We start from the raw sequence: 17403 nt of genomic DNA on the forward strand, positions 1-17403 counted from the left end.
CACCTCTATCATATCACATTTATCTTTTTTTTTTTTTGCAATGAGAACATTTAAGATTTTAGCAGCTTTTAAGTATATAATACAATATTGGTTTTCTAAAATTTTTTATAAACATTTTTAAGTTTATTTATTTTGAGAGAGAGAGAGAGAGAAAGAGAGAGAGAGAGAGAGAGAGAGAGAGAGAGAAAGCAAGTGAGCAGCAGCAGACGGGAGGGGGAGAGAGGGGGGAGAGAGTGAATCCCAAGCAGACTCCGCATTGTCAGTTTAAAGCTTGATGCGGGGCTCAAACTTATGAACCATGAAATCATGACCTGAGGCGAAATCAAAAGTTGGACGCTTACCCAACCAACCCAGGCACTCCTATAATACATTGTTAACTGTAATCACAACGCTGTACATTAGATCCCCAGAACTTATTTCCTAACTAGAAATTTGTATCCAACATCTCTCTCTACTCCTAGTAACCATGATTCTACTCTCCGTTCCTACAACAGCAGCTCTTTTCTTCCATATACAAGTGATATCAAACAGTATTTCCTTTTCTGACTTATCTCACTTAGCATAATGCCTGCAAGTTTCATTTATGTTGTTGCAAATGACAGGATTTCCTTATTTCTCATGGCTGATTAATATCCTATTGTATATATACCCCACATCTTCTTTATCTCTTCATCTGCTGACAGACACTTAGTTTGTTTCCATATCCTGGTTACCGTAAATAATGCTGCAATGAATATGGGAGTGCAGACCTCTCTCTCTCCTTTGAAAGAGAGAGCGAGCAGGGGAAAAGCAGAGAGAGAGAGAGCGAGACACAATCCCATGCAGGCTCTGCACTGCCAGCGCGAGCCCGACCAGGAGCCTGGACTCTCATGAACCCTGATATAATGACCTGAACCAAGATCAAGAGTTCGATGCTTAACCACGTGAGCCACCCAGATGCCCTGATCACTACTTGATTTTATGACCTACTAATATTCTGTTTTTATTTCTTCTGGGTACATGCCCAGAAATGGGATTGTTGGGATCATACAATAGTTCTATTTTCAATAGATTTTAAATTTTATTTTTTATTTTTATTATTTTTTTCTACTTTTTAATATAATTCTATTTTGTTTTATTTATTTTTTAAGTTTATTTACTTTGAGAGACAGAGAGTGCAGAAGAGGGGCAGAGAGAGAGGGAGCGAGAGAATTTCAGGTAGGCTCTGTCTTGTCAGCATGGAGCCCAACGCAGAGCTCGAACTCATGAACTGTAAGATAATGACCTGAGCCAAGATCAAGAATTGGGTGCTTAACTAAGTTCTATTCTTCACAGAGCTAGAACAAACAATTCTAAAATGTGTATGGAACGTTAAAGCACCCTGAATAGGCAAAGCAATCCTGGAAATACAAATCTGGAGGAATCACAATCCCGGACTTCAAGCTATATCACAAAGCTATAATCATCAAGACAGTATGGTACTGGCACAAAATCAATGTAACAGAATAGAGAACTCAGAAATGGACCCATAAACATATGGCCAAGTAATCTCTGACAAAGCAGGAAAGAATTTCCAGTGGAATAAAGACAGTCTCTTCGGCAAATAGTGTTGGGAAACTGGATGGTAACTTGTAGAAAAATGAACCTGGACCACTTTCTTACACCACACACAAAAAATAAACTCAAAATGGATGAAAGACTTAAATGTAAGATAGGAAGCCATCAAAATCCTTGAGGAGGAAGCAGGCTTCTTTGGTCTCGGCTGCAGCAACTTCTTAATACATTTCAGGAAGTGAGAGAAACAAAAGCAAAAATGAACTATTCAAACACCAACACTCATTTGTATATACAATTTCTAGTATTTTTGTTAGAAAAAAACCTTTTTATAAACTCCACAGTAAGACAGAAGTACACTTAACATTTATCTTCATGCGTAGATAAATGTGATCCTGTAGCGGCAGGAAAAATGCTGAGAATAACAAACTTCAAGACCACGTGTGGAGTAGAGGTAAGAACGTGGCCCTCACTATACCTGATGTGATACTGGAATTTCAGACACTGCCCACAGTCTCCCTGCTCAAACAGGTATCACCCTTAGCAAGTGCTTACCTGTGTCAACACCGTCTTAAGTGTTTTCTTTCTTTTCTTTTTTTTTTAACTTTATTTATTTATTTTGAGAGAGGAAGAAACAGCATGAATAGGGGAGAAGCAGAGAGGGAGGAAGACAGAGAATTCCAAGCAAACTCCACACTGTCAGCATGGAACCCCATGTGGGGCTCCAACCCATGAAACTGTGAGATCACAACCTGAGCCGAAACCAAGAGTCAGATGCTCGACCGACTGAGCCACCCAGGCACCCCTGTCTTAAGTGCTTTCTACATGTTAATGCACCTCTCCCTCTCAACAGCCCTACTAGGTAGGTCCTGTCTTCGGTCCCATTTTCCTGCCTGTAACAGAAAGATTAAGTAATGTGCTCAAGGTAAGATGTGGTGACTTGGAAAAAAGGGTCCATGGATACTGAGGTATTCATAACAATGAATGACCTCAATGCAGGACAATAAGCTAAGGGCCAGAGGAAAGGAGCGTGTTCTGCTGAAGAGACAAAACTTCACACACTGTTACTGTGTGAGTCACATGTCTGGAGGCGACTGGGGCAGCTAACACAGCTAAAACCCGAACTCTGATGGAGAGGACAGCCCCCAGGCTTCCACCTGCCACCCTGGGGATATTCACAGGGAGTCTGGCCTGGAGAGAGAATTAGCAAACTACAGTCTGAGGGCCAAACCTGGCCTATCCCTGTTTTTTAAGTTGAATGAGCTAAGAAGAGATTATACATGTTTAAATGGCTGGGAAAAGTACTCTGTGATGCATGAAATTCATACGACATTCAAATCTCAGTGTCCCAGGATGCAGTGTCAGGGAGCCCTGCCGCATCCCGTCACCGCTGTGTGGTTGACACTTGCCTCCTCCCCTGGAGCACGTGTATGGGGCGGCCCTGCAGCCTCACCCCTCAGCCCCCTGGCTCTTTGCAGAAACAGCGTGCGGCCCCCTGGCTCAGAGCAGCACAGAACACAGGTGGTCTGTGGTCAGAGGGCCGGCAGGCAGACGGACACGGCACTTTCTCTGGGATCTGTGACCCATGGATGCTGCGGGGCAGGGGATGGTTGGCAGCTCAAGTGGCGTTCAGGGCCACGGGAGCTCCCTGGTCCTGCCAGCTTGACGGGCTCGCATGCCCCGGTGCTCAGCACGCTGGCTCTGGCGCTCTGAGCTAAAACGCCGGCTCACCCTGGGGCTTGGCCTGACAGCAGTGACGGTCTCGGGAAAGAAGAGCCGCCTCAGTCCCTCTGGCGTTTCGAGGCTTTTTGCCCTCGTGCACACCCGGGGCCCTTCCTGGAGATCAGCTACACGTTGTTGACTTGATGCTTTGAACTTCAGCCTATTCACCTGGGCTTTTGCTAGCTCACTTCCTTAGGCTGTCATCTTTTGTTCCCCAACAGGCAGGAGGCGGTGGGCACTAAGCATGAGCCCTTCCCTCTGCCTGTGACACCCCTGAGGCTCACAAGGCTGTGAGGAGGGATTCTGGTCAAAAACGTACTCATCTTTGGACTATAATCTTAACACTTGTTTTAAAAATAAAACATGGTTACAGTCTACTTTATAAAATTATAAAACTCAAAAAGTTAACCTTAAAGATTATTTCTGTTCACTGAGTCATATTATCCTACTAGTTTTCATTATAAAATTATTTTTAGTGTAAAATTAAGATACATTTTTCACAGGAAAAGTGCACACCCAAGACATAATAAAAAAAACTAAACAATGCATCAAATTATGAAGTATCACACAGAGTAAATAAAAATGATTGTAACATGAAACCTTAATAAGAAACACAGTACTCGAGTCACAAAATGCAGCCACCATGCTAACATGGAAGATGTCTTCCCAGAAGGCACTGGTTTCCTGAGGACAGAGACTCATGAGAAGCAGATGCGTCCTGCGGGTTTCCTGGCCTTTTCCGGCAAGCCAGCAGACGAGGAGGAGGACTCCTGTCATCTGGCTTCCCCCACAGAGCGGACAGACGCTGCCAATGGAGACTGCAACTGTTGAACTTAGCTCTCTGTGAGCTGACTTTCAGCTGACTTTTTTCTGAATTGTTTGATGTTTTGGCCCTCAACAGCTAAAACCTTAACTCGAGATCTGGCACTGAAAATAGTCATGCATTTCTACTTTGACTAGTTAAACAAGGTCATTCCAAGTTAGTTCTACAAAAACAAACTGAAGTACTGACAATCCTGGAATGGATATTCAACATTCTAAACCAGACATGACTGCTTTTCCGTGCAGTTTGTATCAGGTAATAATGATAGGACTCAGCATTGAATATTTGCCAGGCATTGCCCTGACCCCCGTCCACGGCCTGTGGACGTAATTTTAAGTCACCTTCAAGCTCACACAACCTCCCGGGGTAACACACTCAGGAGTGACCAAGCTAGGGCATGAGCCACAGGCTGTATGATTGCCGCTACTAAGAAGTTAAATCTGGTGGTAATAATAGCAGCAATGCACACACACCACATCACATTTACTCTTTAACATCCCATCGACGATCAGCACCAGCTCGGACCTTGTCAGAAATGCAAATCCCTGGGCCTGGCCCAGACTGGTTGAGGAGCTCAGGACTAGGGGTTCATTGGGCTGGTTTCACAGCGTCCCAGGGAACGGGGACACAGGCTAAAATTGGAGAACTGCTGAAGAGCATGGGCGCAGAGGCTTATGAAACAAAACAATATCAAAAATAAGGCTGTGGTGGGACTAGCCTGATCCACAAAGAAAGGAACATTTTCTGCTTTTTTTTTTAAAGTTTATATGAATGAGAGAGGAGAGAGCAAACGTGCACTCATGTGTGAGTGCGTTGGGGGAGGGACAGAGCGAGAGAGACTCTCAAGCATGCTCCATGCTCAGCACTGAGCCTGACTCTGGGCTTGATCCCAAGACCCTGGGATCATGACCCTGCGATCATGACCTGAGCCAAAATTGAGAGCTGGATGTTCAACTGACTGAGTTACCTATGCACCCCTAGAAAAGGACAATTTTCAAGGGCCGCTAAGCATTTTAGAAGTAGCTATTTCATGTAAATGAATAATTCTGATATATAAGTCCTTACAGTCTTCTTTCCTGGGCAATACTTTAAAAAACCTAGTTGTAGGCACAGCATTTATTTTAGCAACTGAAGGCCAGCCTCTTTCGAGTGCATTTAGGAAAGCATTCCTTCCTCTACCTGTGGCTCTAAGCCAGACAGAAGTGCTGAATATTTCCACATAAAGACCTACATGTGCCCCTCTTGGTGTCACAGGTGGAGCATTAAACGGGTGAGATCGGGGCCAGTGCCATGTGGGCTTACACTGGGGCGTAATGAAGAGGCACAAAGTGGCTGGTGGAGGGGCAGGGAGACAGCTGAGGACACGGGGGGTGGGGGGGTGGTAAGGGGGTGTTCAGTGTGCCCGCGGCAGGGTGCTCTGAATGGAGAGAGGGAGGGAGAGAGGGATCCACAGCAGGGCAGATTCAGACTTCAAAGCCAGGACAGCCTGCACTGTGCCTCTGCCAAGACTGGAGAAAAAGGCAGAAAACATGATTCTGGAAAAACGGTCACGGCAGGAGCAGCAAGGTCCTGAAAGAGGCAGGGGACTCGGGCTATAGGTGGAAGTGAAGAGGTCTGGGGTGCCATGTGATCAAGGGATCAGGAAATAAGGAACAAAAAGGCAAATGGTAGGGGAGAAAAGCCAGCAGGCAAGAACCCTGAAGAGGAAGTATTTAACGCTTAAACTTGTGCCAAAAGAGCAAGGCAACATGACACCCCGCTTGTAAAAACGTGTCAATAACGCAGTTTCTCCTTCAAATTCCCTGTGAGAGTAAGGTGTGTTTGTGCACCAGAACTGACTATTTGTGTTGGACTGAAATGGAATGGATGAGAGAAGGAAAAATTATTAAAAAAGCAATGGGTGAAGGCCAGGATCAGGAGGCGGATTTGGAGAGCAAGGCTTCTCCTTCCCCCGAGCTGCACTGCCAGTCTTTCCTTTGCTAACCTGACCCTGACTGTGGGGCAGTGCCAGGCCCAGGTGGGGCATTTCTTGTGTCCTGGGCCGCGGCTGATGTGAGGAGCATTGCTAGGGAGGCTGAACACCAGTCTCCGTGGAGGGCCCGGCACCCCAGGGGCCGCGGAGGCACACCTTGCTCCTGTGGACGTTTCTGGGAGGCAGACCTCAGTCTGCTGGGAGTAATTTCTTGGGGTGGAGCTCTGGACGCTGTCCTCCAGACTCTGGGTCGGCACTGAGCAGGTACACTCTGGTCTGGCATTCTGTGAGGAGGCCCTGATGTTCTGAGGCAGATTCCAAATTGAAGACACTGCGTAACTCAAGCCCGGGCCTCCAGGTTAATGCTGGTGACATTCTGCAGGCTTAGGGATCACCAGGGAAGGTGCTGAGAACTTAATGTAAGACTGCTGGGAGTAGTCTGGGAGGAACTGGTTGGTTACTCTGAACTTAAGGTTTTAATTTTTTTTATAAAAATTTTATTGTTTGAGTCTCACATCTAATAAAAGTTTGTTTTTTGAGAGAGCATGTGCATGTGCGCATAGGGTAGGGGCAAACAGGGAGAGAGAGGAGCCCAAGCCGGCTTCATGCTGCTGGTGTAGAGCCCAGTGCAGGCCTCGATCTCGCAAACTACTAGCTCATGACTTGAGCCGAGATCAAGAGTCAGATACTTAAACGACTGGGCCACCCAGGTGCCTCTGAACTTAAGATTTTTAGAGGAAAGTGTAAAAACCTCAGAAGATGGTGAATCCAGTCCTAGAGTTTTAGTAAATATTTAATACCTGCCCAGGGCTTACTCAATACACTTACTCCTCACAGGGCATTCAGTCTCCCAAAGGCTCCTGTCACAGACTGCCTGCTCCCCGAGAGCAAGATGAAGCAGCAGCAGCAAGCTGGGCTGGCGGCCTTCCCCTCGCCTCTTCACTGATGCACGAGGCTGCGTGTGCCACCTCATCCCTGTTAGGGACATCTTTGGCTCATACAAGCCCACGGTCCCTCATCTACAACTTCCAATTCCAAAGAGCTCTGAAAGGCAAGCTTCAGGTGGCAATATGTAAACTTGGTGGGCATAAAGCCTGACTTGACCCGAAGCTATTTTTAGCCATTATTTAACCTTAGAGTGATTATCCACGTGTTCTGCCCAATCAGTAATAGCTATGTTTGATCATGAGATGTGCCCCGTAGGTACTCTATATGGTTAATACCTATAATACTTTCTAAACTCCAAACCCGCTGAATCCCACAGCACACATGGCCCGGAGGCTCTGGATAAGAGGCTGTAGGCCTGCACAGCATGGGACACATCCTCCACACCCGACTGTTAAATCCACCCCCACCCCTGCTTCAGTGAGCACACTGAAGCAAGAGGGCGGGGAGAGGTAACAGAAATGAGGCAGCCTCTGGGAGTTAGGGGACAGCATGGAAACGTCGCCCATCATGACTGCTGAGGGCTGATGAGATAGTAAGCGGCTACTCCCTGATGTGGCCAATTGCCCTCAGCACCTGTGGATGCAGATGAACTCAGTCAAGTTCTGAAGCTCTGGGTAACGACCCTGGGGCCTAAGGGTAAATAGTGAGGACTGCGAGGTCCAGCTGGAAAGGCTGGACAATCCTCAGGGAGCCAAACTGTCCTGCTAGGACTAGGTGCCCCTGACGACCATAAGTGCTGCAATCTGTCCAGCCAAGCCGAGCTCAGGCCTCAGGAAAGACTGACCCAGCTGCACCTTCTATCCCCAGGGAAGTAAGGACGCACATGGCAGTGCCTGAGACCGGAGTACCTTCCCTTTGGACCTTCACGTCCCTGAGCACAGGGACCATGTCTTACTCATCCCTATGTCCCTGGCACTTAGCACAGTATTTATCTGGCACCTGGTATGCATCTAATAAATGTCTATGACTGAAGACATAAAGGCCTGCCTGAACTAAGGCTCACGACGGTCTCTGTCCTCGTTCCCAGATCACAAAGAGAGGAGGGAAGGAAGCTGGCAGTGGCACGGACCCGGGGCACGTGTGTGGGGCAATGCTGAGCACGGACATGAGAACATATGTGCATTTACATATCCCAATGTAGCCTTTATTTTTCCAATTGCTTTAAAATCACCAAATTTCTACTAAGCGTAACTTACACTACTCTCCTGACATGGACAGAGAAGGTAGATTTGATGATGAGGAAAAAGGGAATGAAACTTAACCACCTTGTTACTAAGTAATGCTGTGACAAGCGGTCAAAGTCAAGGAACTGAGGGATGCAAACAAATTTAGAAATCACCTAGAGCCTATAGCTTTTATGTGGTTGGTCCAAAGACAGATGACTGTCATGAGCAAGACAGGAACTAGAACCCTGTCTCCTAACTCCCAGATTGGCACTATTTCTACACTAAAAGTATACTCAGCACTGGCAGCATTCTAGAAGACCATCTTACTTCTCATGGTTCTGCCTTAAAAGGTAAAGTAACAAAACGTAACACAGTAAAACCTCATTAGCATGGACATCTGTGATCATCTATCTGGCATGAACTTATTAGCAAAAACAGGTGTGCTTATTTATGAAGTAAAATCCACTAATATTTCCATATCAGAAAGACTGCTTACAACATTAATTGGAATAAGTGAGGTTTTACTGTGCATAAAACAAACAAAAGACATTTCTGGATTATTCAGGATGTTTCAACAAGTGCATGTACTGGACAGCCGTCCAACCGGCATCTGGAGGACCGGAAACACTCACCACTGCCAGTACTGCCCTCTCTTCTGCTGCGCGAGCCCCCACTGCCGTCTCGGCCAGACTTTATGCGCTAGAACGACAGGAGGAGTTTAAAAGAGTAAATGATATTCCCTTGGGTTCAATATAACTAGACGTTGATATTTTTTAAAGTTTACTTATTTATTTTTGAGAGACAGAGAGACAGAGAGAGAGCATGCAGGAGCAAGGAGAGAGGGAGACAGGATCCCAAGCAGGCTCCACACTGACCTATGCAGGACTTGAACTCAAGGAACCGTGAGATCATGACTTGAGCCAAAATCAAGGGTCAGATGCTTGACTAAGTGACCCAGGTGCCCCTAAATGTGGATCTTTTAAATTAACATGACTGTGTAGCTCTTCAGAGTTATGGCTGCTGCTCTCCTGAAAGCTGGGCTCACATTGCTCCTCACCTTGATTCTATGGGAGAAAAGAGCCATTCTGCAAACAAAAGGCCCACAGCCTGCCCCCCACCAGGGTGCTCAGTCCTCACTAAATACTCCTGGGATCCTTCCGTCACAGGAGCAGTGTGACCACTGCTTCTACACCCAATATTCTGCTGGGGTGAATGCTGTGGGAGGGGGCAAGGGAATCTGCAGAAGGGCTGTATCTTGCATTAGGTTTACTCTGTAAATGGCTGGACCTGAACTATTTGGGGTGGGGGGGAAGAAAAGGTAAACTGTGATATTCAACTTTAGAATAAAAGTACTATTAAGATCTCACAAAATACTTAAGATCTGTTTAATAGTCAACTTTCTTAGGTATGCGTTTACCCTTAAAACATAAGAAATATCCCAAGCTGTACATTCTGAGGTTTTTTAAAGCAATTTACAGTTATTTCTTGTTTTGCTTAAGAGTTATACTTTTTATATTGACACTGAATCTGTCTCAAGTCACACTGCCAGATCTGTGTTTGGAGACAGGGTAATTAGTGAACAGAATCCGACAGCTTTTGATAAGTATTTACAACTAAATTAAAAATTTTAAACATAGGCTGGTATCTTATTTAGATCTTCAATAATATAAACACAATTTCATACTTAATTCAAAGGACAAATTATTTATTCCCTCAGCCCCGACAACTCCCCAGATATTTATGAATTATCATATCACAGATTAAAGGTTACAGACATTTTGATCTGCTAGGAAGAAAAAAATTTTTCAGTAACTCAAGACTCATGTCTCTAAACTGAAACACCCCTAAAATACTCAGTACTTCCAACTATATATAAATATGATCAATCTTTTACTGTTGAAAAGAAACCTCCCTTGAAACCCCATCTCTCCTCCTTGCCCTTCTCTTTTGAAAATCTAAAAATGTAACAAAATAAAAATTTTAATGTCTATAATCAGATTTTATGTCAAAACTTGTTTTTCATCTATCCATAGATTATTTCTAGCATATCCAAAAGACCTTTACAATATTAAAATAAACTCATAAATACAAATGCCTGTGTAACTTGACGTTTTTTCAAATCAAATGTGAGAAGAGATCTTGCATCTGCTTTTGTAACCATATATTTGGAACAGGCCAATTTAGGAAAGTGAGAACTTTCCATGGTCACCACATTCTTTACCCCATTCTACCTGTTTCTTGCTCCCATCTAGAATTTCCCAATCTTTTGGTTCTTCATCCATCTTTTCCTAATTAATCACCTTAAATCCTCACTTTATTTCTAGCCTAGAAACACTCCCCACTTTAAGTACGTCCACATCAGGACCTACAGACCCTTTGCTTGCCCACTTAACTTTCTGCTCCACTCACCAAGAGAAACGTAAAACCTGCCTTGATTCAATGACTTCTCTTCTTTCTCTCCTATTCCCAGGACACCATGTTCTGCTGGACATATGTCACATAAGTACACGACGGTGCCAGACCCCCACTGCTGGCTCAACCTCTACCCCCACGGCCCACAGGGCAAGCATATTTTTAATACATCACATTCTGTCCTTTTCATCTTTGGAAACAATCCGTCCTGCTTTGTACCTGCACCCCTTGGACGTGCCAGCCTCCTTCTGTGGACCTCCTTCCGTGGACCTCCGCTACCTGCCATGGCCTTCCTCATCTTCTTTACAGCAACCACTCATCCCTTATCGCTCAACTCCACCCTCACCTCAGGGAGACTCCCCCGTGACCCAGGGGGCTGCTCATTGAGCGGCTTAACAGCACCCATGCCCTCCTCACACTCCCGGCCCTGCCCTGCTCTTCCTTCTCCTTCACCACTCCCCTGAGGACAGAGAATGTGTCTTTTCCTTCTCTTCCAACTGAACACCTATTTGCTGTGAAAACCAATGAATGCTACCACCCTGAACCCTGTATGCACTGCCCTCTAATCTTCTTTTGCACTGTGGCTGACATTTTTCTCTTTGGATTTCTTTTCCTATTTCGATTGCTCAGTCTTCAAGTCCTGTTCTTCCCACTTTGTTCTTTTCCAGACAGAGAGTCAAATTTGACAGAATGCCTTGCAGCTAATTTTTGTGTGTGTGTGTCAGTGAAGAAGAAACATAAACTGCCCCTGGGGTCAGTTCACACTGCTGCAGGCCCACAGCGGCCGACTTGACACTGTAGGTCTTTCTTGCCTGGCCGACAGCCAGCACTGTAGTGCCTAGAACTGCTCACTGATGGGACAAATGAATACACAATGTGTAAAATACTCTTCTTACTCAGGAATTCAGGTCCCCCAAGCACAAAGGGGAGAACAGCCTTCTTTTTCCAGAATAGTCCCAGGAAGAGAACAAGTTCTCTTAAAAACTAGTCTAAATAAATAAACTTCTGGCTTTAACATATTCAAGTAGAAGTTAGGGTTCAGGGAGATACACTATCCTGGCTCACATAACCCTGAATCAATTTATCCTTCTTTCTTAGGTGTACATAGATCCTTTTCTGTTTTAGACAATGCTTAAAAATCCACAACTTGATCTATACCTATTTCCTGCCCTCCCTCCCTTAAATCAGAGTCCATATCCTGAGCGGGGATTTGATCATTTGCATAATGACCCTGTGGGAGCATAAACTCTAAAAAAAAAAACCTCTAAACAAGTGCTTTTCAAACTTGAGTGAATATAAAAATACCTGGAGAATTTGTTTAAAAAAACACAAGCACAGATTCCTCAATTTAACTCTGCGGTAGGGTTTAGGTAGGTCTGGGATGGGGCCCAAGACTTTGTAAATCTAAGATGTGCCCAAGTGCTTCTGAGGCTCTATGGGCCCACAGACCACACTTGAAGAGCACTGTGTGGAGACCCCATCCTAATCAAATTAGGGTGAGCCTATAGCAAAGTACATTTTAATTTGCCAACTGTTTGTGTGCAGAATAAGGAAGAACTATGTATCAACTGAAAACAATGATCTGAATCATCCGTGTCCCCTACTTTTCATAAGGTGGTAAGGCCCAGCAGTTAGGAGCCTGGTTCAGAAGCCCTGGCCTACCCCCAACAGCTGTGTGACCTAGAGAAGTTGCTTGGCCACCATGGGTCTCAGTTTTCTCATCTGTTAAGAAAAAGTACTAATAAAACTATACCCAACATCATACGACTATCGAGATGATTAAATTAGCTAATACACACAAAATGTTCATAACAGGGCCTGTACTTGTCATGCACTCAGTAAGAGTTAGCTGTTGTGATGTCTAGTCAAGCAGATGTTACCAAGGGGAACTGAAGGAAAACTGTCACCAGGACCACGAAGAGTACTAACACCATGCACAAACATCCATCCAGCCTCTTCAACTCTTTCCCGTCCTGCAGCCAAACCTCCACCCTTCTGAGTATTTCCAGAAAAAAGGAAGGGTGAAGCCTGGGGGTCTACTCTGTATTCCTATCAGTAGCTATAGGTAAAGGTTTATGTGATTATCTGTGATATCCCTGCTTTCCTATTTTGTAGTGTTTATTTATTTTGCGAGAGAGAGAGAAAGAGAGCATGAGAGTGAGTGGGGGGGGGGCAGAGAGGATCCTAGGCATGTTTCATTCATGCTGTCAGCACAGCACACAATGAGGGGCTCAGTCTTCTGACCATGAGATCATGACCTAAGCCAAAGTCGAGTCCGAAGCTTAACGGACTGAGCCACCCAGGTGCCCTTCCCTGCTTTCAATGGCATGTCTAATTCACACACCATCTCAAGTTCACAATATGGAAGTGCGCTTCTTCAGTGAGAAACAGCAATGTGAGACTGAGCATAGAGTACCAACTTTAAGAAAGATATCTAACAATGTGCAAATGTCTAAAGAAATCAACACATACCTACTTGTATAATAGTAGATTGTATTATGCAGACCTTAACAATAATTACATGAAGAAATTCTAATTACATAGATAAATGTTAAGTTTCTGCATTGGGACAGATTCTAAACAAGAAACGCACAGGAAAAGTAACAAGTATTAAGTTCAAATTGAGAAAAGGAGAGTGCCCTTAGTTCAGAAGTTTATTTGTTATACTTTGTTTCATAACTAATAGGGTTTTAGGTCCTACTCAGGCCAGGAAAGAGAAAGCTCTGCTCCAGGGGCTCACAATCCAAGAAACACAAACTGAAAAGGAACACACAACAATTAAAAGAGAAATTAACTCGCAAATAGTGAGAATTCTTTTAGTCTCTTCTTCCTAGGACCTTTCTTTTCCACTATTTTTCTCCTCCACTTTGCATTTGTTTGTTTGTTTACTAAGTTTTGAGAGAAAGAGCAAGTGTGGGAGGAGCAGAGAAAGACAGGACAGAGGATCCCAAGCAGGCTCCGAGTTGTCAGCACAGAGCCCAATGCGGGGCTCGAGCCCATGAACTGTGAGATCATGACCTAAGCCAAGTTGGACGCTTAACCAACTAAGCCACCCAGGCACCCCTCCACTTTGTATTTATAAGCAAAACAAAAGGTTTAATGAACACCAAAGAATAGAGAAATTGATTTCAAGAGCACTGAAAAGAGAGTACTCTGTGGATGAGGACTGTGACTTTGACTCTCAAGAAAGATTAAGCAATAACATTTAAGGGAAGATTTATTAAGAAGCTATAATGAGAGAAGATACCTAAGTGACCTTGGGTTTTACGCAGAGTACAGTGAGAGCAGAGGCACTGCTCAAGCACAGCGAGTCATTAGCAACTGGAGTAAATAAGTAAGAGAAACCCTGGATGATCTAACTGCATCAATAGTAACTCATATCACTGTACTAAAGTCCTGTTAATTAAGTCATTAGGGAATTATTTTAGTGAGGACAGTGTAAGGATGTCAGATATATGAGAGAAACAGATAAAAGTACACTACACTCAATGAATATAAATGTTTGGATGGAAGAGGAATCAATCGGCCAAGTACTAATCAAAAAGGAAAAGCAGTCTCGGTGTAATTCACATATTCATTCATAGTCATAAGAACCAACAGTCCACAGGAGTATTAGCCCATAACAGTCAGCCAGAGTAAGAAAGAGTTTAATACCACAGAGAGAGGCTGCATAAAGGAAAGAAGATGAAGGAAAAGAAAAGGCAGAGGGAGACAGGCCGCCAATGTAAAGGTGAAGTACTGTAAAGACTAAAACCAGAGCAGGATATCAACCCGAAACATGGGGAAACTAGCGATAAGAAAATCGTGTAAAGCAACTCTGCATCTCTTTAAAGGGGGCATGTTTTGGTCTTTACCGCTCAAGTTCATTTCCCAGGGACTCCATGGAATCAGGGTTTCCTACAGCTGGAGTTATGGTCCCTGGTGAGCTAGGTACAAGGCAAGTCCCAGAGTTAGAAGGCTGCACTTACTGTGTAAAACGAGTCAACACCGTAAGTCTACTAAATCAGAGATGGTAAGGCACGTGCCAGCCATCCTGTTTAAGGTTACAAGTTGTGAGGATTGTATTATGCATCATCCATAATTTGTATTAGTTGTATATTGTGTTCAGTATCAACTTAAACTTCTGATGGTGAAACTTAGGAAGTCTTAAGAATTTGACCCTTTTCACATACCTCCATGGTTCCATACTAAGTAACTTTACAACTAATGTTAAGCTCCAAAGAATGTTCTCAGTTTGAGATACATTATTTCTTTTGGATTCTTCTTAATGAAACAAATAGTGATTATGAAGACAATTGTAACTTGAACTTTCATTTATACCCGTTTACTTTTACAAAAATTTCACACAGGCTACCTAATTTAGCAATCGGCACATGGTGATAAATTGGTCTTCACAGCAGGTTTTAAACTATATACCCTAGCATGGCATTAATAACAACTTGATATTTTATAGGATTTTTGAGGTAAAAATCTATGTCATGTTCATAATCCTTTTAATACTGATACTTTAAAAAAGAGAATAAAGAATAAAACAATCATATCACATCCTCAAAACAAAGACAATTTAAGCTTAACCATATTTTGAAAGCAAATATGGAATTTAGATTTAATTATCCTAGATCATGTTAAATTTTTAAATATTCTAGGGTCAAACTTAGACCCTAGAATAAGAGACTATTCTCTTAAAAAAGTAGAAATAAGAACACTCTTATTCCACATACTGCATGAAACACAGAAATAAAACTTAAAAGGGCTCCATGTATATTAATATTATTTTCAGAGCCATGGTCCACTACATAACGAAACAGCTTAAAGTACTATTGTTATACAATTTCCTCTTAATTTCCATTAGCCACAGGGCTCTCCAATTGAAATTAATTCTAGAAATTAACCTGTAAGTTATTTTGTGTTGTGGAAAGTTACAATGATTTGTCTGTGAGTAACCATCCACTAGAGTATGTTGACTCTATTGCACTTCCTCCTATTAAGAATTGGTTCTTGGGGCATCTGGGTGGCTTAGTTGGTTATGTATCTGACTCTTGATTTCCGCTCAGGTCATGATCTCAGTTTGTGGGATCGAGTCCTGCAATGTGCCCCAACTTGGGCCCTGAGTCAGGCTCCATGCTGTCCTGCTTGGGTTTTCTCTCTCCTGCTCTCCTTGCTCCTTTCCTGTTGGGGCCCAGCAGGCCAAAAAACCTCCTGCAGAGCGACCTTTGATGGCCAGACCTCCAGGACACAGGAGAATCTACATAAGTGACCATGGATGCTATGCCTCCGGGGCGCAGGAGAAAAAATTTGGGATTTTTCTCATTGCTTTGCAAAAGTAATGAAGGCATACACCTCTAAGTTTTGAATCAACTTGGGTCAGTTAGTGGCACCTGCTTTCCCTTACTTTATTTCTGTTCCCAGCTCATTGCCTGCTGTTTGGGCAAAAACAATCCTCTAAAATTAACCCCTTGAATGATAAGAATCTTGCCCAGACATAACTGCTAAAGGACCTTGAAGAAAAGAAGATTCTTTGAGAGACAGACTCCCTCATTCCTGTTTTTTTACTTCTGTTCTCACGGCTGTTCTTTTGTGATAAAAAAATGATCCTTCCCAGAGCATGTTTTTACTCTCTCAAGGACCATAAGCTTTGTAATCATTAAAGAGAAAAAAAAAATGTGTAAACCCCTATGGCATAAAAGACACTGACTTTCTTAGTAAAGTGTGGTTTTACCACCATTCATGTTGTCTGCCTTCCTATAGATATTTCGCCAACACCAACCACCTACTCGGGGACCGTTCGACTGGGGTGCCTGGGCTGGTCCTCCGCATTCCCACTTTTTTCTCTCTGTCTCAAAAATAGATAAACTTAGGGGCACCTGGGTGGCTCAGTCAGTTGAGCATCTGACTTCGGCTCAGGTCATGATCCCACGGTTCGTGGGTTCGAGACCCCTGTCGGGCTCTGTGCTGATAGCTAGCCCAGAGCCTGGAGCCTGCTTCAGATTCTATGTCTCCCTCTCTCTCTGACTCTCCCTTGCTCACACTCTCTCTGTCTCTCAAAAATAAATAAAAAAGACATAAAAATAAATAAATGAATAAACAACTTAAAAAAAAAAAAGAATTGATTCTTGATAGAATTTTGTCCTCAAGCTAGAATTTTTGTTGTTTCTCCTTTATGCCACAGCAGAAAAAATTTCAGCTTTTTTTTTTTTTTTTTTTAACTAATAGAAGAACCCAGCATCAGTCATTTGAGCTACATAAGGCTGACATTTTGAAAATTAAGAGAATAGATTTTGGCCCATGAGGTACCTGTTCCCTTATTTCTTTCATTTTTTCCAATCTCTTAAGTTTTGTTGCATATTCTTGAACTTCTTTTAATCCAATATCTGTGCAGAGACGAACCAAGAAACGCAGACCTAAATGGGAAAAAGAGTTGTAAAAAAATATCAGTGTAGTGCTGAAAGTATAAGAAATCAATGAACTTAGTCTTTTGAAAACAAGGAGGAATAATGCTCACAAACCATGCTTGCTTCCATCAAAAATTAACCTACACTTCATACTCACCGCCCTAAGAGAATGGGACTTGCCTGAAAGAGGACCTATAGGGAGGACTCTCCCCACCTGTCCTGCCTCAGGAGAGATCACATGGTCTATATCTAGGGCCCTTCCCATACTCTTTATCTCCTTATCTGCTGTTCCTTTCCTCCACTTACGACTACTGCATTAGATACTTGGTTTTTTGCCTTTCTCTTCCTAGGACTTTTTGTCTGTCTCACTTTCGGGCACATCCATAGAGCTGAAACAGTGCTGTCCTACCAACGCTGTAGCATCACTCAGTGAGA

At 43.5% G+C, this 17403-nt stretch overlaps 1 protein-coding gene across 6 annotated transcripts in view; it reads right to left on the reverse strand.

The window, feature by feature from the left end:
- The window catches only part of IFT88 (intraflagellar transport 88), a 129816-nt gene that overhangs the window by 6954 nt on the left and 105459 nt on the right, over positions 1-17403 (reverse strand). For all 6 annotated transcript variants that reach the window (XM_029936988.1, XM_029936991.1, XM_029936993.1 and 3 more), the window contains 2 exons: positions 16871-16977; positions 8797-8863 (listed from right to left, as the gene is read on the reverse strand). In XM_029936988.1, the coding sequence (XP_029792848.1) occupies positions 8797-8863; positions 16871-16977 (174 nt within the window). The remainder of the gene's footprint in view (positions 1-8796; positions 8864-16870; positions 16978-17403) is intronic.

This window comes from Suricata suricatta, chromosome 4 (genome assembly GCF_006229205.1).
Source record: "Suricata suricatta isolate VVHF042 chromosome 4, meerkat_22Aug2017_6uvM2_HiC, whole genome shotgun sequence".
Classification (NCBI taxonomy): domain Eukaryota; kingdom Metazoa; phylum Chordata; class Mammalia; order Carnivora; family Herpestidae; genus Suricata; species Suricata suricatta.